General features: G+C 41.1%; 1 protein-coding gene across 1 annotated transcript; it reads left to right on the top strand.

The window, feature by feature from the left end:
- The first annotated feature begins 1093 nt into the window (after positions 1-1093).
- Positions 1094-26800, top strand: CDH17 (cadherin 17). Its single transcript, XM_058832297.1, has 18 exons — positions 1094-1209; positions 3800-3869; positions 6566-6664; positions 7325-7462; positions 9133-9271; positions 10585-10743; positions 11427-11626; positions 13976-14107; positions 14706-14856; positions 15554-15769; positions 17003-17079; positions 18329-18520; positions 19730-19974; positions 21714-21844; positions 22748-22984; positions 24939-25055; positions 25162-25278; positions 26072-26800. The coding sequence occupies exons 2-18, from the start codon at positions 3825-3827 to the stop codon at positions 26176-26178; spliced, it is 2502 nt and encodes an 833-aa protein (XP_058688280.1). The 5' UTR covers positions 1094-1209; positions 3800-3824; the 3' UTR covers positions 26179-26800.
- Positions 26801-27665: the final 865 nt, after the last annotated feature.

The raw sequence follows: 27665 nt of genomic DNA, 5'->3' as shown, positions 1-27665 counted from the left end.
CATAGCCTAGAAGTTTTTTCCTGGAGAAACAAACATTGATTTTGAGGGAAAAGTGTGATCTGAAACACAAACAGAAGGCCCAGCTTTTCCCAGAACTCTACACCTTAGAGCTGCAATCAATTCTAAACACTTTTTTATTTAGATGCATCATTCAGAAAATTATGTGTTGCACAAATAATTTGACAATGTTTAAGAGTAATCTGAAAGACTGAAGAAATTGAAAGCAGAAGTTAGAACCTGGATGAAAAGTAACATTTCTGAAGACAATAAAATAAGCCTGTCCAAAACTTCTGAAATAAGAACAATATTAAAAAGCGAGATACAAAAAGCATAACATTTTAAGAACTGCAATTAAAAAAAAAAAAAAAAAAAAAGTGTGGTTCTGTCCAAATACATTTTATTTATTATTTGTTTTACCACTGTCTTTTACAGCCCTATTGATTTCAGTTCCCTTTACTGCAGGTGTCGTACTGCAGAGACTAGCGGGGACAAGTTCCCTTGAAAGGCTGCAAACATAAACAGACATGAAAGATGGCACACAAGGGAAAGGAATGATTGCATCCATTATGAGATAAGTATCTGGAAAAGGGCAGACAGAGTGATTTGCCCAAAGATACCCAAAGTAAATTTTTAGCAGAGCTCAGATAGAATTTGAGTTTTCCACTATGAGGACTAATAAATTATTTTCATAACTCTGCTGGGTGCTTCCCACTAAAGGATCTGCTGTGAAAAAAAGTCACCTTTATCTCCAAATTCTTGTCTTCTGAATGTGAATTATTCCTGCAACTAGGCAAGTAGCAAACATGCTCTCCACCCAAGGCCCATGCCCTCTCCTCTCTACATGCTCTCCTACAGAAAGGCTGTCTTTCACCTGTGGCTCAAACCCATGCCCTGCATCCTCTTTTCTCACAGCCTGCAAAAAAATTAAATCAGAAGGAAAATCATAAAGGATGTAAAAATACTGAAGGCTGTAAATTACCTTGGAGCTACCTTGTCTCCTTACAGGGCTGCTGTTTCATACCACACCTAGTCATTAGAATCAATAATTTTCCATGCAGTTAATGTTTGAGCTGCTGAACCTCTGAGGGCAAGTCTGAGGAACTATAAACTGGATAAGCACAGACAGACATCACCAACCTGTGCAAAGGTGATTCCCACAGCTGAAAGAAAGAAGCATTTTTAGAGCAAAATAAGCTTTTCATGTTACAGGTAAGGGATAATCTAACTGACATTTCACAGAAAGATTTTAAAAGCTGAAGTGGTGGTTTTGCTATGGGATTTTCAGGCAGTATTAGGAACTCAGCTGTCCCTGTAAAATGGATGACTGCTGTGCTACAGCTTAGTCTGGTTTATATTTGATTTGGATCAATTTCCTCTGTTTTCTCTTTGCTGAATTTGAACATCTGAAATCAATCAACTAAAGAAAATAATATTTTTTCCATGGAACCAAATACTTGTGATTGTTACTGATCTTTAATCTCTGGGAATATTCTTTGTTCTCTCAATGTTTATTATTGAAAGTCACTGGAATATTTGTATGATGGTTATCCTAGAGATTTCTCTTCAGTCATGGGAAGCGTGGGGGATTATTAGGGATGTAGCACTGAGGTGAAGCTAAGAAATGAAAGAGAAAATATGGCTCCTGTCCTCATCCAGATCTCAAGCTGCTTTTAGTTAAGATGATGCTATTCTAATCCTGAAATTGCCTGTTACTGAAAACTTTTATATGACTCTATATATACTGAGTGTTCTGAGTGACAGAGGAGTATGGATTTTGGGGCTTCGGTCCTTGGCAGTGAGATGGCTCATGAGACTTGGTAACAATTTCCACCCCAAAATAAATGTTCAAGGACTGATCAAGACTTGCAATGGGCATCATAAACGGCATGACATAAGGAAATGATGTTTATGTTCAAAGAGAAGGGAATATCAAATGTGCTTGTCATGCAAACTGTGAAATGGCTGAGTTTCCACTGCTGCATTTGGTAGCTGGATCTGGACAGGAGAACCTGGCCATGACACAGCCACATTTAGCTATTAATTTTCCAGAATTTTCTGTCCCCAAAAGAAAGGCTGGATGTGTCCCTGAAATTTTCTCCTCTCCATGGTAGGTCTTTCTCCTTCTCTTTTGCTTGAATCCAGACCTCCCCATATGGTTTTTCTTTCCTTTTGATGGCCTCCCCCAGTACTTTTAGCTCCCTGGTGTTCCTCCACTGCTGGCTGGCAAAGGGGCACCTCCAGCCGTGCCTCCTCCAGAGGGACAGACAAAACCCTGCAGGGAGCCCCTGGGCACAGACTACAGCCTTACAGGGTGGAGAGGGAACACCTTGGGTACTCTGCCCCACATTCCACCCCAAATTAATAAGGAATGAGTTTTTTGAAGTTCCCACAAGGCTACTAAATGCGGAACTGGCCGGCATACTCAGAAGAGAGAGGCAGGAAGGGAAGGGAGAAGTTGTACAGGCAGAGGAACTGAAAGAATTTTCATTCACTGTATAACCAGAATATCAGCAACAGTTTCGGTTCAAAGTGTCCTTCTAGGAGGTTCAAAGAGTCTTCTCCTTCTCTCTGCCCTGCCTGTGCCACCTCTCCTGGATTCAGGAGGTTTGTGAAGGAGTCCCAAGCCAAGCATCTACAGGGGGCTCAATTTCAGCCCTTCAGACTCCTGACAAATTTAATAATTTTCCTGCTCACTTCTGATTTCAAAAGCATGTCATATTATTTTCTTCCAGTACCCACACAGTTATCTCCAGCCCAAGGAAAGAGCCCAGTACTTTCGAAGGGCGTAATTGCACACACAGTATAATCCAGCTCAGAATGGGATTTGGACAATAAAGTCCAGTGGCATGTCCTAGAATGAGTGCTGGAGAGAACAGCAGTGTGGGTAGCAGTTTCTATACTTACAAGTCCTCTTTTTGTTCAGCCATTGAGGAAAGAAAAGGGGGAGGGAGGTGGAATGGTATGATGGGAAGCACAAGGAGGAAGGCATCTGGAGAGAGCTGTGCCTCCACACTGTGCTCTCCCCACTGGGGGTCTCCATGGGACAGAGCTGTGGAAGGATTCCTGTAGGTGTGATCCATAAAACATGAAGCACCACTGAAAATGGCAGCACAATACGCCAGCTTCACCTCTTTCCAGAACCGGCCTCATCCCCTGTGTTAAAATCTAGGAGCAGTGAGGAAGTACGATTGAATTTTGAGAAAGCCATCTAGTTCTCAGGAGAATGTAACATAAAGTGTGGAAGTGTGTGGTCAACATTTCTTTGAAATTTGAGGCAGAGAGTGCTCCTTTGTTTCCTGTAGCCATGATGTTTTAGGGGGTGTAGATGCCTTAGGCTTCCTTTGCCTCTGCACTGTGCAGGAAGCAGTTAGGTTTTTGGAACCAGAAGACAGACAATTCAGGATGGTCTCTGTGAAACTTTTGTCCTGTGGTGATAGCATTTCCTGTGAATGTCTCATTGCATTCAGTAAAGCAGAAACGAAAATGGGTTTGCGGTACAGAATCGTCGTAACAATGTGCACGGCTTGAATTTTTGTGCCAGGCTCAATCTTTGACAGCTCTTTGGGGCTCTCACATGTTGCATCTCTTGCACCATTAGGAACAACCTGCTGGGCACAGCCTTCCTTGGCAGCCCAGGGGCACCAGTGGTCTCACCTCTCGTGGGTGCCTGCTCCCTCGGCGCTCGCTCCTTCATCTCTCTCCCTGCAACTTCAGGATAACTCAGCTGTTGCCTTAGTTTGCAAATAGACTGGGCCAACTCTATGGGGCTGAAGTGACTGTCATCTCTTTGCCTTTGCAGGAGCTGAAGCAAAGCATATTCCAGTATGCTTAAGCTGTGTGGATTCCAATTTCTGCTTCTCGTTCAGTCGGTGAGTTACAGGTTTTCTTTGTTTATCTGTGAGCAAACAGCAAAGGTTGCCTGCGAGCCTCAGAGCTCGAATCCATGGGGTGTGCCAGCCTGCACTGGTGCCAGCAGACTGCCTGTAACTCTGGGGGTGGGAGTGCATCCCCAGCACACGCGTGTTACACCACAGCAAATTAAGAAGACATCTCAGTCATTAGGAAAAAACCTTCAAAAAACCTAGAAGACACCAATATACTTGTTTTGCCTCTTCTACTTCCTCTTTAGATATCACTGTTTCCAATACATGAATTTCATGCTAGGAAAGATTTAAACATACTACAGCAAATTGCCAAAGAGTGAAAACACCAGTATCATATGTTCTGCATTATAATCCATACATGTGCTGCCATATTAAATGTATTCTAAGACATATAATGGCTCATTGTTTAAACTGTGCATATTAATTATGTATCCTCATTATTTGGTTCCTGTGAATCCCCTCTCAGAGGATTTTCTGGAGCTGAAATGCATTAATTATGCTCTTTATGGACCTCATGTATTAAATTCAATAGGTTTACTGATCTTTGTAAAGGCTGCAGCAATGGTGACTTCTACTTCACAATTGAAATTAACAGAAAAGATCGAAAAAATGCATCAAATTCAAGTTCAGTAAAAAAAACCCTCAGAATATGGAGACCTTGAGGGGTAGCACAGTGAGCACCTCCTTTTTCCTTCCCATTTCACAAGCTGGTGCTTGTGGCAGTGCTGGACCTCCAATGAAGCCACTCTGCAGGCATTATAGCCGTCTTCAGAGGAGATGCCAATGGATATGGACCAAGAGGTAGAACCTCTTTCTCCTTCAGGCTCCTGAGTAGTGATTCATGCTGTAGAAATATGTTTGGAAATATTTATGGTCCACATAAAGTAATTTTAATCAACTGAAGTGATATCGCCTACTTGCTTCATAGGCTGCACTTTGAACTTGTTGGGTTTTATAGCAGCAGCCTTTGTTCCTCCATGGCAGGGAACATGATAAAGCAAAATCTGTCCACCAAATGGCCCCGGGAAACGGCTCCAGAAGCCAGGCTGTGCCAACCTGTGTGACATGGGAACAGCCATAGCAGATCAGATTCAGGGTCCTCATATCTGGTCCCAGGCAGAGGCCAGGAGTCAGCATTTTGCAAAAAATATTAAAAGGCAGCTGCAAAGTGCAATTTCCTGGATGCATAACTATCTGATTGCATTTGTTGATATTCTTCTGTTGACACTATTTTCCACTAGCATCCCTCGCTCTCCTTCCACAGCTCTCTGCTTTTCCTGTTTTCAAAAGGAGTCACAAAGCCTTGTAGGCGAGTGGGACAGCATCTCTCTCTATTATTAAGAACAATATGGAATTATTGAAACACTAGTTGTGACACACACACAGAGAGCAGTGCTTTAGGGTGAATTGTACTGAACTTAGCTATGTTTTTGTCATAGGCAGAATTAAGCTTTCCCTTGGTAATATGCAGACTGTGCTTTTCTGTGAGAAATTGAATTGCTGTCCCAGCAGCAATAGGATCAAATCCAGAGGAAAACTCATGCAGCAGAGAACAGACACTCAGCTCTGGTGTGATGGACAGGGTGGTAATGGTACTCTAAATCTGTAAAGACAAAATAAATTAATTTTTACTGTGGAAGAAAAGAAACTTTACCTGTGCAGCCAAATAATGGAGCCCTAATTCTGATAGGCAGATCCTCAGTGTTGTCAAGATAGATGGTGAAGAGAGGGAATTTGGGGAATCTTGGTTTTGCCTTTGAAGAAACAGGTTGATTATCAGAACCACAGTGTGAATTGTTTTGTGTGCAAGGCCTGCCCTGAGAAGCTAATTTTTGCTTTGGTTTTTTTTTTGTTTGTTTGTTTGTAAGCAAGAACAGCCCTGAAATGTTAGGGCAGGAGAATGGACGGCTTTGGGCACTGGGGAGTGTGTGGTTATAAAACTCATAAAAATTTGGCAGAAAAAACCATGATGTTAAGACATTGCTAGCCATTAGGAAGAAAACAGAGCCTGAGACAGATTTGTATGACATTTTTGCCATCAGGTAAAAGCCAAAGATCTGAGGGACATGCTTGTTCTCTCTGTGGTTTGCATTCACACAGAATTAATGTGAAAGTACAGGGCTCAAGCGGCTTGCCCAGATAGCTGTGGCACTGAGGGACCCAGGGAGGCCACCTCATTCCCATACAGAAAAGATTTGATTTACTGGGGAAATTACAAAGGGTTCAGCCACTGCTCCTCCCCATCCCCAGGTGTGATGCTGGGTTTCCAGACTCTTGTCTTCACAGGGCTTTGTGCCTCTGGGTGGGTCATGGATGGTCCCGCTGGGGACACAGAGGAGATCCAGCCATGATTTCATTAATTCCCTTTTGCTCTCAGTCTACATTCACCTATTTTCTTCTTCTGTTTGCTCTTGAAGGTAGATCCACTCTCAATTATGTAGAAAAGGGCAGGGCACAAGCCTTTGTTCTCAAATTAATGAATAAATTGTACTTCTTAAAAAAATTATGTGCACTAAAGAACCTGGAGATGTTCAGTGCAAGCCTGGAAGAGTCTCTGCCATTATACTATAGAAAAATATCTTGCAGGAGACTCCGTGGAGGGGAGCTGCTGTCTCTGTGTGGTAGCAGCAGATATCCCTCAGCTGCTTTCCTCCATCCCTCTCTCTTTCTCCCCCCCACAGGCTATGTGGCTTAATCTGGAGGGCCTGCGTGTAAGTGGGCCTCTGAAGGACATGGACTTCTTTGTCCAAGAAGGAGGGGGTCCACGCATCCTTCACCAGGTAATCAAGTGTCTTTTCTTATCCACTCTGGTCAAAAACCCCATAGCCTGCATGCAGAGACCACATATGAAGTGCTGTCTCTGCGCTGGTGGGAAGAACAGTCCCTCAAGAGGATTCAAAATTAATTTTTAATTCCTCTCTCTGGGAATTCAAGGGTCTGCATGCAAAGAGCAGTGAGACAACCCCCTCTCAAACTCATTTTTAAGATATCCTAAGACGGGGATTAATATAAACAGCATTCCTGGAGAATTTCTTTCCATGTAACTTGTGTCATCATTTTCCTTTGACTCTGAGGTTTTCCTCCCAAAGCCATAACCACAGAAGGACAGATCCAGCTCCCAGGCAAATGGAGGATGTGTGTCATTTTTTTCCATTCCTGTGCTCAGACAAAGCCTGCCCTAAGCAGACGTTTGCTTTGGAAACAAACTGCAGTTGGGATTTCTTGCAGCATTCAGGAAATAACGTGAAAACTCCTCTGCTGAGGATCAGAAAAGAGCAGACTTGTTTGAACAGACCCTTGGAATATCTTGGAATATCTTTCTCCCAGCCAAACACTCTGTTGGCAATAGATTTAAAAAGTCACAAAAGCATGAAATTATTTTATTATGGTGAAAATGATGAAAAAATGACGATTTGTCCCTGTTTTTTTTGCCATTGTAGTTCACACTTGAGCCACCTGCTGTGAGTTTCAGAATGTCTGGTGAAAAAGCTGGAATTATTGACATTGAGCCGAGGACAGGCATCCTGTATATCAACGGGTCTCTGGACTGGGAGACCAAACAAGTGCACAAGCTGCAGGTAAAAACTCAGTGAAAAGTAGGAAGGGAGAAGTATTTACATTCACCCTCTTTTGGTAGACCTGATATTGAGAGAAATCTGTTGAAATTTTGAATCCTTTACTTTGCCTATGTTTACAGGCATTTTTTTCATTTTTAATATCAAGATTTGCTGGAAGACATACGGTTTTGTAGCTCTCAAAGACTGAAGAGGAAAATGCTCCTTTGCAGTGGAAGGCTATGTTGAGAAAACAAAAAATTGTGATGCCAACACCAACTCTTTAACTCTCCTAATATAAGGGAAATACTTGACTGGAATTAAAATCTAGCCTCACAGATGAGCTTCTCTTGCTATCCCTGAAGGCTGATAGGGTGAATTCTATGTCTGGAGTGGAAAAATAAACTATTTTAATAATTTAGAAAGCTTATGATATACATGGTGACAAACTGAGATGAGCTCAGTTGGTTAGAGTATGGTGCTAATAATGCCAAGGTTTGATCCTTGTATAAGTCATTCACTTCAAGGTTGGACTTGATGATCCTTGTGGGTCACTTCCAATTCAGAATATTCTGTGACTCTGTGGAACAGTGTGAGTAAAAGACATTTAGGCAGAGAGGCACAGATCTAACCTCTGTCAGACAACAGCAGAAAGCTATTTGGAAGATGTTGGACTCTAAGAGAAGAAGCAGCTTTGTGTACTTGTCCTGCCATTATTCCTTTTTCACAAGGATCTCTCGAGTGTAAACACTGCTCAGAATGGAAGAGTGGATAGGCAGTCTTTGGGTTTCAGTATAGCCTTGTCCTCTATCTATGTCCAAAATGGTGTTGTCTTTTTCTGAGGCACTAGCCGCTGAGAAAGAGATGATCATGAGAGGATCAGCATCTGAATAGACAAAGTACATGATGATTTTTAGCCAGCCTTAGCAGTCTGTCTAAAGTCTAGCACTTCAGGTTTTATGATTTCACATTCTCAGCTCTAAAGCACCCTTGGATTGGAATTAGGGCAATTTTCTAGCCCCAGAAGTTAATAACCCTAAGCCTGTGAATCATTTATAGACAAAAAGTGATGACCGAATGAAAAAATTATGCCTGTTTAGACATAAATAATTGTGATTTTATCTATTGTGTGCAAACAAAATGAAGTGTGACAGATATAATATATACTTCATGCTTTAAAATTAAAAAGGCGAGAAAATAAGTCAAATTGTTCGAAAAAAAAGTCATTAGAATTAAGAATTAATTTTTCTTTACTAACCCTTCTATCAGACTATTTTTCTGATTTATATTTATAATAGCAATTAGTTATAAATGCTATATCATGTTGGATTTTCTCTTTGTGTGCTAGAAAATATATATTGCTGTTTAAGGAAAAACATGAATTCTAAGCTGTGCAAAACTACAAGCAGTCTGCTGAAACTGGAAGTGGGAAATTGTCCTCTGAAAGATATCATCGGAAGCAGAAGTGGCTTATTTTGTTTAGTTTGCATTATATACTGTTGCAAATTTTTGTCAGGGAGGTACAGTGGCAAATTTGCCCTTGTATGTGGACCTACCCAGTGATGGCTCCCACCAGATTTGCATGACAATAAGAGTGACCTGGCATCTGACATCCTGATACTAATTTATGGCTTTTAACCTGAAAATATTAGCATGAAAATATTTTTTTGCTATTTGTTCTTTTTTCAAATCAGGTGGAAAGTCTGGATAAAAGTGGAAACAAAGTTAAAGGTCCATATTCTGTTACAATACATGTGGAGGATATCAATGACAACCCACCAGAGTTTGACCAGAAAAGGTACTTTGGAATAGTGAGGCAGAACTCTCGTCCAGGTAATTGCCACCATAATTAAATATTAACATTAACGGGAAGGTAGGTAAATTAAGCAGGAAGGTAAAGTCGTTGCTATACAAGCTGGAAAAAGATCAGTTTTTCTTCCCACAGGACTGTACAAAATAAGGATGAAAGCCACTATAATATAATGAAAGGGCAAAAAGAGGTGACCACTATGCAGTGTAAAGGGATGAGTGCAATTGGAAATATTTTTTAGTACTTATTCTTTGCAAGTATCACTTAGCATGCAAATATTGCTGCTCTAGCCATTGCTTTGAAAAAAACCCAAAAATAACCCTTATGCTAGAATGGGTTTGAAATGTAATTTAAATTCTAAATTAAATTTAAATTTTAAATTTAGCTTAATTCTAAACTTAATTAAATTTTAAATTTAAATTTAAATTTAAAATTTAAAGGCTACCAAAGACTAAACAGAAAGACAATGCTATGACTAAGTGAAATCTTTACATATCAGTGAAAGAAATTGCCAGGGTAGATATGGAGTATGTGCTTACCATGACTGATGCTTCTCAGAACATGGGTTGAACCTAGGATTTAGAAGAGAGTCTTAGATTATTGATTGCAGTGATCCAGTCCAAGAGTCATGAAGGTATCAAAGAGCAGTTTGAGACTTACATCTTGGAAATGAAACAAAGGACTCATGCAGCTGTTATTGCTGTGACTATGGACTCAAGAAGAAACTTTTGCTAAAGAATATGCATATAAACATCCATGGGGTCAGAAAAGCCTTCTGAAACATATTACTGTATTCTTAACTTCATCCAAGACAAAAAGATTTTGAATGTTGCACAGGTGCACAAAAGATAAAAGTTGAGTTACATTATTGTGTATTTTTCTTTTTCACTGTATGATTGTTTTTTATGATTTTTTTTAATTATATCTGTGTCTTAGGCCATACACCACTTTTATCAAGGTGCTTTGGGATTAACTGATTTGTGTAAGAACTGCAAAGTGGCCTTAAGGAGAGATTCCAATGAGCTGAATTCTAGGTTCAGGCACTTTTGTGTGATAGATAGCTCTCTGCTGATACAACTCTGTCACCTTCTTCATCGGCTGGTCACCACACCTATAGTGATGCTACTGAGCAGAGCTGGTGGAGGGTTGACCTGTGGGATGGCATACAGCAGTGTGACCTCTACACTAGCCTTCCAATGAGAAATGCATTATGGAGCAACCATACAGAGCTGATGGTAGCTCCCCATAAGTTGCTTTCCTGGTTTGGGAGCTCTGCTCCAATGGATTATGTGTTCAGTCTCCTCTCTTACCACTGTTTCTTCTCCAATCCAAACAGGCAAGCCCTTCATGTATGTCCATGCCACTGACCGTGATGATCCCACAACTCCCCATGCTCAGCTGTCATACAGCATTCTCCACCATTTTCCCAACCCATACAAAGAAATGCTTTTCCAGATTGATAATGCAACTGGAGCAATCTCACCAAGCAGGACAGGTATGTAAAAATACTCATTTGCAAAGAGCAAGCATAGGTTCTGGGGTGTGCATAGGAACAAAACAACAACACAGGTCTGATGCCACATTCTGAATAAATGCAGTCAGTGGGACACACTCCACTAAAGCCCTGGGTTTGGGGAACTTGTTTTGTGTCCCACCAAATTCAAGGGAAGCTAGCAGAAATGGAGATTGAGATATAAAAGTATACTGAGAAGAAAGATAGATCCTCCAGCCTACAGGACTACACTGTGTCATATCTTGTGATTAATTCTCTGCCTTGAAATCTAGAAACCCAAAAGCAGTAACATGACAAATATTTCTGAAAATGCAGAGAAAGCTCAGCGGGGCATGCGATCCCAACTAAATTGCAATGATTTAGAAACACCCATCTATTCTGCTGGGCTGAACAAGTGCCTAACTGGGGTGAGGGCTGTTCAGTGATGTATCTGCACAAAATGAGACCACAGCAGAGAGGCCTCATATGATTCCATCCACATGATGCTATGCTGCATCGTTCAGAGAACTCAGAGGAAGTGGCTTGCTAAGGTTTGTCCCAAAGGACCATCTAAGGAGTAAGTCTAAAGCAGCTAAAGAACCATAGTGCATGTAGAAGGCAACGGGCAGATGAGCAACCCCCACAGCCTCTGTGTCACTTCTCCTGACTCTTTGCTCTGTCTCTAGGCTCTTATTACTTGGATCCTCAAAAGCAGGCCATCTTCACACTTGTTGTCTCAGTGAAGGACATGGCAGGGACAACAATAAATGCTTTCACCAGCAGTGTTGATGTGATCATCACTGTGATGGAGAGCCTGTGGAAAGCTCCTCCCATCATCCACATCAAAGAAAACTCAACCCAGGTCCACCCTGTCAACATCAGCAAGGTAGGGTCCTTGACCACACTCCTTGAACTTCTCCTTGTACCACACAATTGTTTCCTCACAACTAACTGTGAAGGTGTTCCCACTGCATCCAACACCAGGTTTTTCAGAAGGACTTTGACACCCCCCAGCTATTTTTTTAATATGGCATCCTTTGGAAATGATTGTTAGTGGAGTTCTCATTGACTTTTTGTTAACATGAAAGTTAATAGTTTGAAGGTGATGAGATACAGTCAATGCAAACACTAGTGTGACTGGACTTTGCCTTTCAGTTTGGGAGGAAAATCCAGTCATGGGTTCTCCAGGCTTTGAGCAGACCAAGAGTTTTTTGGAGCTTATTTTGAGGTTAGCTTCTTCCATCTGCAGAAGAGCAGGACAGGGGACCAGCTCCACAACAGCCCTGCTGTGGGCAGTACCCCACCCTCAGGGACCCCTACTGTGACCAGTTTTGTATCACCCAGCACAACCGATACATAAAAAATACCTAGAAAGGGCTGGAACACCCTCCTTCAGATCCTGCATTCTCACAGTATTCCTCTTCTCACAGTTCAAACACAAAATATTTTGCTGATAACTGCAGACCAATAGCAGTGTATACATCATTACATATTAACTAACAGGACAACAGCCTTTCAGAAATTTTTGTCTTTGAAAAATGCCTTGGCAATGACATCCCCAATGCTGTCATCCCTTAAATATGGCAGGATTCCATGGATGCTGCTCACAAGAGTAACTGGCTTGGTGCTTTTACCACTGGCCTCAGTGACAGCCCAAGGAAGTCCAGAATGAAAACAGATGGAAAGAAGGCTAACATGTAAGGGCATACACATTTTGGAGTCACTTGTATATAAATTTCATGTGGTAGCCAATGGCATGTTGATTCTGCCTAGGGGAAAATGAAATGCAGTTGCTGCTGTACAGAACATGAATGTTAACACTGACTCCATTAATTTGCCAGTCTGTGTACTTAATTTCATTTTAAATGTGTGGCACCCCAGAAAAAAGCCTTCCTCATAAACTTTGAAGAATGCAAAGAATGTACACACACCTATTTACAGACAGGTACCAGGTATTTGTTTTCACAGAATCACAGAATCACAGGATATGCTGTGTTGGAAGAGACCCATCAGGATCACTGAGTAGAACTCCTGGCCCTGTGCAGGACAATCCAAGAGTCACACCATGTGCCTTGAAACCATTGTCCAACTGTTTCTTGAACTTGTGAAGGATTGGTACTGTGACCACTTCCCTGGGAAGCCTGTTCCAGTGCCCAGCAGCCCTTTTCTTGATATCTTGGACCTCCCTCAGCTGAGCTTCCTCAAGTCGTGCCCCTGGTCATGAAAGTGAAGGGATCAGTACCTGTCCATCTGCCTCCCCTCATGAGGATGTTGAGGTTTCCCCTCAGTCTCCTCCAGGCTGAGCAAATAAAGTGTCCGCAACTGCTGCTACTAAGCCTTCCCCTCCAAACCCTTCACCATCCTTGTGGCCCTCTTTCAGACACTCTCAAATAGCTTAATGTGTTTCTTATGGTGTGGTCCCAGAACTGCCCCCAGCACTCGAGCTGAGGCTGCCCCAGTGCAGAGCAGAGTGGGACAATCCCCTCCCTTGTCCAGCTGGCCATGCTGTGACTCCCTGGGCAGGGTTGGCCCTCCTGACTGCCAGGGCACTGCTGAGTCCTGTTCAACTTGCCATTGACCAGGACCCCCAGGTCCTTTCTGTGGAGCTGCTCTCCAGCTTCTCATTCCCCAGCCTATACATACAACCAGGGTTGCTCCATCCCAGGTGCAGAATCTGTCACTTGCTTTTGTTTAACTTCATACAGTTGGTGATTGCCCATCTCTATAATTTAGAAAAGGTCTTTCTGCAGGGCCTCTCTATCCTGGATGGAGTTGACAGCTCCTCCTAATTTAGTGTTGTTTTGTTGCTCCATTTCTCTGACTTACATAAAACAAAACAGCAGGCAGGAATACAGAGTCTAAGGAGACAGAAATAATTAGTATCAAGGTATTCAAATGCAAAAAATGATTTTTTTTTCCTCATAATCACTATTTATCTCCATATCACAAGACACTTTTACAGAAAGATAAGTGTTGTAGGCCATCTGGACACAACTGGTGGAGAAACAGAGGTAAAGTGGCTTCACCACACAATTCAGAGAGCAGAGGTGGATTATCAGCCTGATTTTCTGCAGTTCATCCTGAGAGCCTACCAAACTGTTAATTTTCTGGTTTATTAAGCTAACAGGAATGCGATTGCTTCTGTTTCTGTGATCCAGAAATGATCCCTGTTAAATCTCAGTCTACACTTCTGACTTCCTATCTGGACTTATTTTTGTTTTGTTTTTTTTTTTAGGTGTGGTCAAATGAACCAGATGTAATTTATGACATTTTTGAAAAAGAAAAGCTCCCAAGGCTCCCATTTTCCATCAGTAAGAATGGGGATATTTATGTGACTGAACCACTGGACAGGGAAGAAAAGGATACTGTAAGTAAACACATAAAATTTCACTGATGGCAGAGATTACAGCAGGAAGATAATTATTGGTGTGGGAATAAATATGAAAAAGCTCAATAGAAAGGAAGGGGAATGGGGAAGGTGAGAATAGATAAAAAGGAGGGAGAATAGATAAAAACTTTGTTTCTTGTCACTTTTGTTTGGAAATGATGTGATCTATATGGAAGTTCATCCACCTACCACACTGTAAATATCCTTCAGGTTCTTAACCTAGAGTGGGTCTGGCAATAGCAATCCCTGCCCACAGCACATGTACAATGTACAACATGGACCAGCTATGGCAGGGTTGTAGGTGCACGAGTAAGAGGTAGGTGGTGGGAAGTGTGGAGTGCAGGAGATCTGGAGGTTTCAGGACTACTTTAGACCTTGGGGACCACAGATTTTTAAATCTTTTGAGAACTCAGACCTCAGAAACTAAGGGGTGATGGAATAGTTCTGATTTAAACAGAGAGAAAATACAGAACAAACTCATGAGAGGATATTTCATATTCCCATTGTTACATACTAAAATGCAAAATGTTGTCACAATGGACATTTAAACCATCTAATTGTTATATTTTTGTTGCAGTATACATTCTTTGTGGTGACAAAAGATAACACGGGAGAACTGGTGGACAAGCCTTTGCAAATTCACGTTATTGTGGATGACATCAATGACAATCCCCCTGTGTGCCAGCAGACCCTCACCGTAATTGAAGTTCAAGAAAATGAAATGGGAGGTAAGAAAAGAACTTCTGTTAATTTATACACCTCATTGTAGCCCTGTTGTTTCTAGCTGTGTGTGAATGAAGCTAGAAGTTCTGATCCCAAAGACTGAAACGTGGCTTTCCCAGGGAAATATTTTCCTGTGCAAGTAGCCCTCCTGTTTTCCCTTCATTAATTCTTGTGGAAAGGATTTCAGGAACCTGAGAAGGACAGACTCAAAACACCTACTTTAAAGATGCTGTTTTATTTAAATACATAAAACTGCATTTTGCCACAGCCACAGATTTGGATGACTGCTTAGCTGTGTAAAGAAAAGCACCTCTTTTATTACCAATACAAGAAATACTGTTCTTAAAGCAGTATGAGCCTATTTGCCCTCATCCACCTGCTCCTCCAGCATAATGCCTTTGACTTCAATGGACCATTAGCAAAATCTTTCCAATGCCTTGACATCAGTTATTTGGTTTCGGGACTGAAGAGTCTGCTCTTAGAGTCTTTTGGACTGCCCTGACCCAAACCAGTATGCTGGGATGCCAAAGGACAGACTCCCAGAAGTGAAATGATTGTGTCCATTGAAGTGTTTTCCATGCAGCTTTATTTTTACTGACCCTCTACTCTTTGCACTGGTATCACTGTTGTCACTGTGTACTTCTGTGGAGAAACAGTGACCACTGCATTATCTGTCTGACTCCAATCTCTACTCTGCTACAGGAAGTAATATTGGCACTGTGCTTGCTACGGACATGGATAAGGAGGACACCCTTAACTCTCGTCTGCGGTTCCAAATTCAAAGTCAGGAACCTGAATTTCCTGAAAAGAATCTCTTTTATATCCAGAAAGACACTGGGATTTTGCAATTAACTGGCCGTTCCTTACGCAAGCGTGAATCAGCCAAGTATTTCTTGAAGGTCCTGGTGACAGATTCAAGTATGTAATGCCTGCTGTTATACATTGGAATAACTCTGTTCACACTGGCATGACTTGTGTTCAGTGTCTAAGGGATGTGGGGAGACAAGGAGAGTTTGCTGAACAGGCAGTAGCACTGAGAGCTGTCTTGCTGTGGCGTGGTACTTGCCCTGTTCTCGAGATGCAGGGAGATTAATCATGATTCATAATGAAAGCATGGAAGGGAACCAGCTCTAGGACAGAATCTGGCTAAATTGGGAAGCTTGTTAACAAGTACTTCAGTAAGAGATTTCCTTCCATAGGGGGAAAAAATGAAGAGATCGTGATTGTGGTTTTCCCCCAGATATTTCAAAGGGATTTAACTGAAAAAAAAAAAAATTAAGAAATTAAACACAGCTGCTCAGACAGTTCAGATAATATTTTAAAACATTAAGAGAAAATTAGGCTGAAATTAAACTTCAAAAATAATCTTCTCCCTTATGTAAATTTCCAGGAATCCTTTGTGATTTACTGAAGGGGAAGGAAATCAAACTCCATATCAAAGCTTAAATATTTTTGCTGCAGTCCCTACAGTCAGGAAAAACTTGTGCATGAAGGAACTGGAATGTAAAGAAAGTAAGGAAAATTGTCATGTCTGTAAATGAAATGCCATCATTTTGGCAGATGATGGAAAACCTTCCAGAGGGAGAAGCTGGTGATTTGTTTTGGATGCTTATTTGAATTCCATCCAAACAATGTTGTTTACAATTTTCCTTAACTTTCAGTTCATGAAGTTCATAAATCACTAAAATCCATCTATATATGGATATATTATGCTCTTAAAATCACAGCTTGCCATTGCTATGGGTGCCCCTGCTCAGGTAGTGATTAGATTTACATGGATCTGAAGTTTAAGTCTGGCTGTAACAAAACTGAGTGTGCTGCCTGATGACCAAGAGGACAGGGGAGCATTAACAACCCAGGGCTTACTTTTTGATATGGAAAAGTGATACTGAAATGACTAACACAATTCATAGCTACCATCATCCTGGTAAACAGATATGGCTTTAAAAAGTGAGGGAAAGGAAACAGGATGGGACAGTGCTGAAGAAATTGGGAAGATCAGTGGTAAGATAGAGAATGAGGCTGTCATTGACCAATTGCTTAGATTGGGCAATCTAGCAGTGTTCACTTTTGCTCACAGTGAACTCTTCTGGAGGACAGTTATTTTTGGCAGAAAGGCTGGTGTGACTTTGTTTTTATCTTCCCATGCAGAATATGAAACAATCTGTGATGTGGAAGTACATGTCATTGACATCAATGATCAAATTCCCATCTTTGAAAAATCAGATGTGAGTATTTTTAACACCATTTTGGATGTTCCAATAACTTTTGACAAGTATTTGAGCATACCTTCAATGTCTATAGAATATCAGTGGGAAACTAGCCATTTACAAAACAAGTAACAGTGTAACCCACTAGTGAAAATAAAGGCAAAGTATTGCTGCAAGTCTAGCATTAAGTTGTATCTAGACAGTGAAAATGGGATAGACTAACAGCTAACTATGAAATTTAAGGTAATTTTCTCAGTGAAAAACTGTATGTACAGAAAGAAATTGTTATATTAAAGCAGTTTATTCCAGAAATGTAAGTTCTGAAGGGAAAAGAGGAAAAAAAGGCTTTAAATTTAATTAAACAGCTAAATGGAAATAAGATGGCATCTCCCAAACCATAGCACTAGTATACCCAAAACAGCCAGAATGTGAATGGGAATCAAAAGCCCTGTGTGGTTTGGCCAGAAACAGTGGTCCAATGATCCAAGCCCAAACACATACCTGGTCCCAGGACGGGTGTCAGACTCTTGCCTTTTCTCTGGTGGAGGTGCTGGCGTCTGGCAGAGACCTGCAGACATTTTGTGACTTCTACCTGATGGCCCAAGCCTCCTGGCAGACACTGGAGCAGCTGAAGAGGTGTCCCAGCTCCCACCATCCTGCAGGCCATGCAGGTGGTGGGCTCAGGAGAGCTGTCTGACCTAGCAGGCATAGCTGTCCTTTCAGGGAAGCTGTGCTGGTTTTGGGTCTTGCAGACCTCATTGCCCAGCTCTCTGTTGATGGTGATGGCAGCACAGTCACATGCAGACCAGGTGCCTGCATGGCAGGTTTTATACCATCTCACCTCAAGGTCTCTGTCTAGGACCTGGCCTCAGGGTGAGGCTTCTGGGCAAGAGTACACATTAAAGAGCCAGAAGACCTGGGATGCCAATGTGGCAACAGGCTAGGGTGCATGAAACAATCAAATATTTAACAATGAGTGGCCAGGGTGCTCACAGGGTACAGAGAAGCTGTTCTATCCCTGCTGCGTGATCATGGACTGGTTTTGACAGAGGAGCCAAAAGTTTGGGACTGCTGCTGTGCTAGTGGCACTTACAGAGGTCCCATCACCTACAATAAATCTGTGGCTATAATATTCCCTCCTTCATGTGGCTGCTGTGGGTTAAAATACATCCATGCATGTGGGTTGCAAGCTTGTGGTTGTGCTGAAGTTTTTATCCACAAATGGTGCTTGGTATGTCACATTTCAATGCCACCTGTCTCTCCTCAGTATGACAATGTGACCGTGGCAGAAAATATGACAATAGGAACTGTGATATTAGAAATTCAAGCTACTGATGGAGATGAGCCTGACACAGGGAGCTCTCTCATCATTTACCAAGTGAAGGAAGGTGATCCAAACAACACATTCATCATAGAGACAGACTCTCAAACAAACCGAGGGTTCGTCAAGATTAACAAGGTGAGTAGACGGATTTTATTCTTCTCCTTTAGTGTTACTTATTTGTCATACACTGCCCTGATAATGGGTTGTGGGGAGAGTGTTGACTGGTGGTGGGTGAGGACACCCTAAGCATGATGCAGACTGCAGGAGGTTCTACTTTTGGGCTCAAGCTCTGTGCCTGTGCAGTGCTCACACACACCTATCCTCCTGTCATTCCTGTGCCTTCACCCCCCACCACCACCAGCAGCTCCCTCCACTGGCTCTGCTGCTGGCTGCTTCTCCAGAGGAGCAGGTTCTGGCCAGTGAAGTAGGTCTTATGCACCATAAAAACAAAAAACATTTCATTATTTGAGTGATTTTGCAGCAGCATTTCTGGACAAGAGCCCAGCCAATGCTTCCATGGGCTGTGGTGGCAGTGGTGGGCTGTGAGGGGGCAGATTCTTCTCCCTGCAGCTGCTCTGGCCATTAGTGGTCTTTGCAAAGCAAGGTGCAAGTGTAGCCAGCGTGTCTCAATGTCAGCATGGAGATGCAGTTTGTTCCTGATGAGAGAAACATTAGCTGTGACCAAGCCAAGGACAGTGTGTGCTGCAGGAGGTGATACAGCCCATATGCTGAATGCTGGAGACAGGAATGTAAGGAACACTTTTTGCTGCATCCATGAATTTCAATAGAAAAATTGCTTTCCCTTTGAAATTTAGTCTTTTCAAAGGTGCTTGGACTATGGGTCCAGAAAACCTATTGCTCATTTTCCAAGGGGTGCCACACTGTGTGCATCCAGCTCTTGTGCTGCCACCAGGCCAAGTGCAGGCAGAGGCAGCGTTTGTTGGACCATCTTCAGGATCAGCCTCACTTTTTCCCAAGGAGGCAATTGTGAGAAACTCCGTGGTGCAACAACCCTTGCATGACTTTTGGCACCCAGAGGTCATTTGAGGCCTTCTCATAAAGAGCTATAAATATTATTTCTGTAAACAGGATATTGCTATTAACTTAGTCAAACAGGTGGTAACATTATTATAAACTGCAGTTGCTGAGGAGGCCTCTAAACAGGCATATGGTTTCATTTAAATTGACCATTTCCAGTTTCATTTTCTCCTGACAGCTCTCCCTTATTTTGCCTGTATTTGGGATGCAATCTCCTCCTTAAGAAGAGGGGGTAGTTTCTCATTGGAGCTCCCCACAGTAACAGGGCCATTGTTTCAAGAACCCTTTTTCTTCTGATTCATCCAGGCTCTCGATTTTGAAACAACGCCTGTGTACAACCTGGTGATCAATGCCACAAACCCCGAACCGCTGGTGTCACACGTGCAGTACAACTCAAGCTCTACTACCATGTTTAAAGTTTTTGTAAAAAATGTGGATGAGCCACCTGTTTTCCTGAATCCAGTTTACAAAGCAGAAGTGTCTGAAGACATTCCTGTCAATACCTTGGTCATGACAGTGGAGGCCTATGATCCTGAAAAGGATTCTGTACGGTAAAAAAGAGTGACTGTGATTAATTAATTGAATTTAGGGTTTCAAAAATTGTTCTAAAGGAGGTGCAAGGAAAATATGCCCAATATTTGGCATGTGGAAGAATTCTGTTTTTACAGAAGTCTTATCTCCTAGTAGAAGGTGGATGTGTGGGCCAGCAACCCACCTGCAACAGACTGCTGGGTAGTGCTTTTCTGGCCAGATTTCTCTCTGTGCTGTGACAAACATCAGCCTTGGAACAGGAAACTACAAGGGAAGCAGGCTAATTTATATCTCCAGGAAAAATACAGAGCTGGACTGAGAATAACAAGGTTCCATGTCCATAATGCTTTTATCAAAAAAATTGAAGCATATACTCTGTACCCCTGAACCAGTAGGAGAGCGGCTGCTTTTCATGTCATGCAGGAAACCACCAAAATGCACAACTTCACCTTTTTCTCTACCAAAATGCACAACCTCAAGTCCACAGTTGAAAAATAATTAATTTCATTTCTTAGCTGTCAGAGATGACACATCTCCTTCTATTGTGGATGCAAAGCTCTGTGCAAGACAACTCCTGTGTTGTGTTGCATGGTGTAAATCTACCTTACACAGCAGATTCAGATAGAATAATTCTTTGTGGTTTTTGCTGAACAATTCCCAGCTGGAATGCTGAACAGATCAACTCAAAACAAACAGTTCTTGAAATTTAACTAAAATTCGGCAAAGCACCAAGTGGTTGATGGAGTTGCACAATAGGACTCTTAGGCCTCCTGTGGATTCTTATTCCCAGAGATTTCTCATCTGGCTTTCTACTTGTGCCTAACTTTTGGGAACTTATCATGTTTGGCCTTCTGTCAAACTAGTTTGAAAGTGAGCCACATAGTCCAGAAGCTCTGGGGAATGATGACAGAGACACATGACAGGAATTCAGATATACATAAACCACATTTCTGCTAAAAATAAGTTGAAGGGCATAAAATAAAAAGTATAAAAAGTAGAAGATGTACAAGCATGCTGTTTCTACTGTAAAGGGTACTGAAAGAACAAAAACATTGAATGAGAAGATTGGGTCACTTCTACTCAAGCAAGTGCCTGCGCTTTAACCAGCTCATATGTTCATGGTTAAAATTGTGTAAGCAAATACCCAGGGACCTTAGCGATTTTTTAACCAGTGATATAAACACAATTATATGGTGATGCTTAAAGCACTCTCTGTTCCAAGGCTGCTCCAATGGTAGTTAGAGGCTACTCCAGAGCAGCAGAAGATAACCACCATAGTTCAGCTTGGGATCCTGGTCCCTTCTCGATCCACAGTAGGGTGCCTGGCTGCACTGGCCCCTCTGTCCCCCAGCCCTTGGCTTGTGCCCTCATCAAAATCAAGATATGGGAGATATGATGGGGTGAGATGGACGTGGGGTTTGGACAAATCACACTTCTGGACTAAAAGCTCAGTGCCATCCCAGGTTCCCCATTTCGAAGGAAAATGGAATTGCAAGCACACAGGCTGCAGTAGCGATGGCATTTCCGTAGTTCTGCTCTCACTCTTATTCTAGATCATTTTGGCCTCTCTTCCTCTGTCTGTGCCTCCTGGTTGGTTATAGTACTGTAGTCCTGCAACTCTTCCAAGAATCCTGTCTTGGAGTACAACTGTAATCAAGCTTCTTACATAAAATCAACAAATAAGTATTTGCTATGTCAGATTTTTTCCCAATTTGGAACCGTATATGTGATTTTTTTTCCCTTCCATTTCGTTCCGAAGATACTCCTTGGAAGGTGACGTGAGAAAATGGCTGAGAATTGATCCAGCCACTGGGCGGGTATACACTGCTTCCCCTTTGGATCGAGAAGCAGAAGAAATATACTCAATAGAGGTTGTTGCATCAGAACAAAGTAAGTGATGAAACAACTAAATAGACACTCAGAGGAATCCCCTGTCCTTTGTCTTTAATGAGGAATTATCATACCTACCATGACTAAACCCATGAAAAGTACTGGAACATGTAATCTCAGATATACATCCTGTGGTATATCCTTAGGAGTATATATTTCTTAAGAATTTAAATTTCTTGCAGAAATCTTGATGCTGTAGATAACAAGGATTAAAATAGCTTTCATGAACTTGGGTATGGTCTTGTACTTGCTTGAATGACATATAGAGAAGATTCAAATTTTTTCACTGTTTCCACTGTTTTCAGTATTAATATTTTCTGCCACTTTTTCTCTACAGCTATTAAGATTTTAATGTTTCTCTTAGGTATGGTTAGCCATCCTGAAACCATACCTGGAGAGTAGTTTGTAACCTTCTACAGAATTTTTAATTTTATTATAATTTAAACTAATATTCTGACAAATCTGAAATATATTAGGACTTCTAGTTCCAGCCATTAAAAACTTTCAATTTTGGCTTGCATTTCCTGTATATAGAAGAGGGGTGGAAAACTCAAGGCATTCCATGCTTAAGAGTGCTCCAAAGAGCACTGGTCACTTTGGATGTCACTGCTTGCCAGACATGGTGGATATGACAGATTACTAGATATGATCTGCCTCCTTTCCCTTGCTAGTGTTCTGTAGTCAGCAAGAGCTGGTGGCAAATAAACCATGCTGGTTAAAAAGTAGTGGCAGCTACCACAAACCCCTCAGGACCTCCTGAGACATTGTCTCTGCAACCTTCAGCCAGAACACCACCCCTCACTGCCTATCTGACCGTGTACCTCTGTGACAGCTGCAAATGCAACAGCCCAGAGTGTAAACCCAAGATGTGCATGTAACTTTGCATTCTGTTGAACTCGACAGATAATGCAGCTCAAAAATCCAAAGCACCCTTGATTCTACACTTACTTGATGTGAATGACAACCCTCCAGAAATAGCTACGGATTATCCTACTTTCTTCTGCTACCCAGTCAGTGGAGGAGAGAGAACTCTTATTCAAGCTACTGATGCTGATAAACAGTTTTTTTATTCAAAATTTACTTTTTCCCTTGCGGATGAGATGAATGCAAGAAATAATTGGGAAATCTCAAAATTCAATGGTAAGTTAATACAGCCATTCTTACAGTGATATGGAACTCACTTGGTACTCTGGTGAATATGAAGAATTACAGAATTCCTTTTCACTCTTATTATTGCATAACCAGTGTTCCATGTAGAAAAAAACTGGATTGTTGAGAACAGCAAAGTCACTAATTATTTTTTGCAAGAGTTAAAACCTGGTATGTTGCAAGCTATAATTTCATGAGTATTTTTGACAGAAAAAGCATATAAGTGTGAAATATAAATGTGTTTAATGAACATAAATCACTGCTGAAAAAGAAATAGTACAGAAATGTACAATTTGAAAACATTACATTTCTGACATTTCATATGCAAAAGGAAGTCCTGCCTCACAAAGTGAATGGAGCTTTTAGAAGGGGACAGTAAGCACATGAATAAGGGCTTGGCTGATAGAGCCTGTCTGAATTAATGAAACATGTTTGATGAATTGTCCCACTAAAAAAAGCTGGGTTGTCACAAATTTAAAGTTATGATAGAATAAACAATAATTTAAAACTCAGGACTTGGAGTAAACAGTCAGCTCTCAGTCTGCTCTTGTAGTGAAGGGAGTTCATGTGTGGTTTTCCAAAGGTTTTTTCCTGGAATCTGCATAATTCAGTACGCATGGGTGTGCAATGAGGAGGAAAAGTTTACTCATTATACAAAGTTATTTGAGTAGGAACCAAGCGTGATAATTTCAGAACTTTCTTCCAAGACTGAGTTGGTTGAACAATAAAATTCACAGGTGCCAGTGACCACAGGACTCCCAAACTCAATTCTGAAATCATGGGTGCTGAGCTGGCCACTATGAGTCAGGAAGGAGACCTGTAAGCAGCTTTATGGAAATGTGAGATCTATTTATCAGCAGTATTCAGAAAAACAGATGAAATATTGAGGATTACCAGGAAACAACAAGAAAATAAATCTGAGGACATTGTTATGTGTCTGTATAGATCTGTAATTTCTTCAAGTTTTGAACTCTCTATCTCTGTAAAAATGCAGCATAACTGGAAACAGGTTTAGATAAGGTGACAAGGATAATCAGAGTTAGAGTGGCCTGATATAAGGAAGTATATAGAAAAAAGTAAAGTAACTACTTTTTCTCTTGGAAGACAGTAGGGAAAAAATACAATAGAAAGATACAAAATTATGAATGCTATGGTCAGGGTGGCCAAGGGTTCATCCTTTACTCTCTCTTCCAGTGCACAAACCTGGGACCCGCAAGTGAAGCTTTTGGACTTATTTCCAGTGCAGATAGAATGAGGAGGTAGCTGACTTGGGAACTTGCTGTTGCAGGGTGTTGTCTATGCAGAAATTTTCTACAAGTTCAAAGCAAGAAATTACATCTTGCTCAAGAAGTCCCTGAGCTGAAAATGTTTAAAGGGTGAGAGGGTATTAGGAGAAAATAAAATACATGCTTGCTTTTTCATTATAATCTCCATTTACTCTGGAGACAAGATACTTATATCAACAGACCTTTGATCTGATCCCAGTGGCCATTATTAGCTTTTCCAGTTTTTAAAGAGTCTTAGATGTGACAGTGTAAGTTCACTAGAAGGATGGTCTGACCTACTTTGCCTCAGGAACAATCTAAGCTGGTTATGGTCTCTATGAGCATAGGGGATTATTCCTGGTCTGGATGGGATGCTATAAGTGTAGTGCTACCCAAGATCAGATTTGGTGTAGAAATCAGGAAGGAAAGATCAGGCCTGGTGTAGAAATTAGGAAGGAAATTTTATAGTCATATTATGCTGAAGGCCAGACTAGGCTTCTGGATAGTCCCTTTTTACTTAATGTCTGCAAACCAAAGAGATCTTGGAAGACATAGTGGAAAACAGGAATTATTAAGATGTGCAAAGCAGCCTTAAAAAAAAATAACATTTGCAGATGGTATGAATGTTGAACTAACTTTCCTTCTTGTGCTGACATGAATGTCCCTTTTCCTACTTACAGCTACCCATGCTTACCTGTCCCCGAAACACGCTAACTTTGAAGAGAAGGTGTATGATGTTCCAATAATACTTAATGACAATGGAAATCCGGCTTTGCAAAACAAAGTGAATCTTAAAGGTATTCTATGCACAGAACTATTAACTTAAAGACAGAAGTTACATTTATAAATAACCAAATGTGACTACTGAACTTGTCATTAACCTCCTGGCATTTCTTTTTGCAGTAAGCATCTGCAAGTGTTCCAGTGAAAATTCATGTTTTATTGAAATAGACCGTGAGCACTCCTGGCCAACCCCTGGGCAGGCAATTGGGATTCTCCTTGGGGTCCTGCTCATCATTGGTAAGTCACTTCTTCTTGGTTTGAAGCCAGATATCTGAGATAGGATGGTGCTGCTGCATTTCTGACCCTAATTCTCTTGCTGGGTGAAGATTTGTCATTCACATTGCAGAATGAGTGAAAGAGGGAAGATCTCATGATTGTGCATCATGATGGCTGCAAACTTCTAAGTTTCTGTTGTAAGAAAAACATCCAAGGGCACAACAACCTGCTAGGACAGAAGAAACAGCTGAACTTGTAGCATATTGTCATTTCATTGCTACTTACTGTTCTTTGCTGGTCAGGGAGGGGATTTGAGCTTTGTCTTGGGAATCTGGGTTACAGTGAAAATAGTGAATCTTCCTACCTACGATATCTGTACCTCTAGCTTACAGTTATCATGTTGTTCACCTATTTCAGCTTTGCAGGTTTACATCATTCATATTCATTCTAAAACTGATAAAGAGGAAATAAATTTATATACAGTGTAACAAGCTCATCATGATTTTAAATTATCAAACTATATATTACATATGTGTATATATAAATATGTATGACACTTTGCCATCTGGTCAGATCTGAGAGGAAAAGTTTTCCTTTGGGGCAAGGCCTCTAAGCCCCAAGGCATCTGATCCTGCCCAGCAGTGCCTTGGGTCCATGCTCTTGGTCCCATGCTTGCATGATCCTTCCTCAAAGCTGCTTCTGTTCAAGAGGGAAAGCACTGTGGATATTACAGTGCAGTGTCATGGCCCTTGCTGGAACATCTTTTCAGAAAGTTTACTCTTCTCTTTATAGACAAACACTCTCTGTTTTTCAGGTGCCATTTTAGCCGGTACATTTTACCACATGAAACACAAAGAGAAAAAAGAAAAGAGCCATCCCAAAGATGCAAAAGATAAGGCTGAACTCAGCACACTGGCTTAATGACTGTTGCATCAAGAGACCAAACCACTTTCTGGGTTGTGAATGAGTGAACTTTGAAGCTTCCAAAGCCCAGAGGTACACTATCACAATAGGATAAAACCATGCAAAACAAGACTCCCAGGGGTTTGGCCTCACTTTTGCACCTAATACTATCTAGTCACAAAACATAAAATATATGTAACCTTCAGCAGCAGCCATTAATAAACATACCAGCTTTGACTGAAGTGTTAACTCATGACAACACCAAATGCTGAGCTCCTTCAAGGATCTATACATGGGACCAGTCCTCTTCATCTGCCAGCTGAAGTAAGTACGGACTTTACAGAGGACTACATTTTGTCAACCTGCACATATTTGTCTCTTTCCAACTCAGTTAGCCACTGAAGAGCAGATTGGGGAATAAAGTCCTATGCTACATTTGAAGATACCCCGTGAAGTTGTGGGAATCTCTCTGACTCTCAGCAAAGGAGTTCACAAACTTATTACAACCTGTAATATGCCCTGGGTCATGCCTTCTTACATTATGCTGAATTTGTATTATCAATGTGACATTTCAGTTTTTCTTTTTTGATATCACACAGAGTAAAACGAGTCTGTGAAGTGCCATGGCCTTTCATTACAATATCCAAGTTAAAAAAAACTATGCTGAGTAATATGCAGTTTTATCTTACTTCTGTAAATATTGCTCTTGTCCCCTACACATAAGAATAAAAATGTTCTTTAAAGATTTTAGTCCCTGCTTATTTTATAAAGTAATTAAAAAATGAGGAAGTGCATAAGAGCAAACCATTGCTGCTTGGTTCTCTGTTGTATTTAACCCTTACTTTCACATAGTACAGATTAAAAAGGACTCTCAGGCCAGAGTGATATGTGTCCAGCTGTTTCAGATGCAATGATTGCTGGATCCACTTCTATCCTATTTACAGTAAAATGTATTTGAAGCCAGGGTGACACTCAGAGAAAAAAGTCTTTCTCCTGACAGCATGCCTATAGAAGGTCATTTTTGGTGACAGTTTGAGGAAGGCTTTTCTTTTAAGCTATAAATAAAAGCTGACAAATATTGTGTTAAACTGAAAAGACAATATACTTTTGAAAACATTCAAGAAAAGGTCATATGGAAAAAAGTATATTTGTTTACCCAGGATTTTTTTTAATGGCTTTTGCATGCAGCATAGAACTAGAAAGAAAAGAGCACTTTTTTGGTAGCATTGCATTTATAATAGGTTTTCCTAGAATGCTGCCAGTAAAAACTTTGCTTTTGGGCTTTAGCAACACAACACAATTGTTGTACCTCTTACCCCAGCTTCCCCAGCTGTTGGAGCTCTGTTATTTGCTGGGGGGCTCACTGCTGGAATGTATTTATTTTATGATGGGAATGTAATCCTTTATATTTGGAAAGTATGACATTCAGTTACATCAGTGTGTCCAGGGATTAAGATTAGTATATTGTTTTATAAATAAAGGAGACAAAGTTCAGCAGTCATTGT

This window comes from Poecile atricapillus, chromosome 2 (genome assembly GCF_030490865.1).
Source record: "Poecile atricapillus isolate bPoeAtr1 chromosome 2, bPoeAtr1.hap1, whole genome shotgun sequence".
Taxonomy (NCBI): domain Eukaryota; kingdom Metazoa; phylum Chordata; class Aves; order Passeriformes; family Paridae; genus Poecile; species Poecile atricapillus.
The sequence above is the reverse complement of the archived record's forward strand: the minus strand, read 5'-3'. Positions and strand labels throughout refer to the sequence as shown.

Excerpts from the sequence above, each read along its gene's own strand:
- CDH17 (XM_058832297.1), top strand. The coding sequence starts at position 3,825 with ATGCTTAAGCTGTGTGGATTCCAATTTCTGCTTCTCGTTCAGTCG. Across the intron at positions 3,870-6,565 it reads TTCTGCTTCTCGTTCAGTCG|GCTATGTGGCTTAATCTGGA; the intron begins GTGAGTTACAGG and ends TCCCCCCCACAG. Across the intron at positions 22,985-24,938 it reads GGAAATCTCAAAATTCAATG|CTACCCATGCTTACCTGTCC; the intron begins GTAAGTTAATAC and ends TCCTACTTACAG.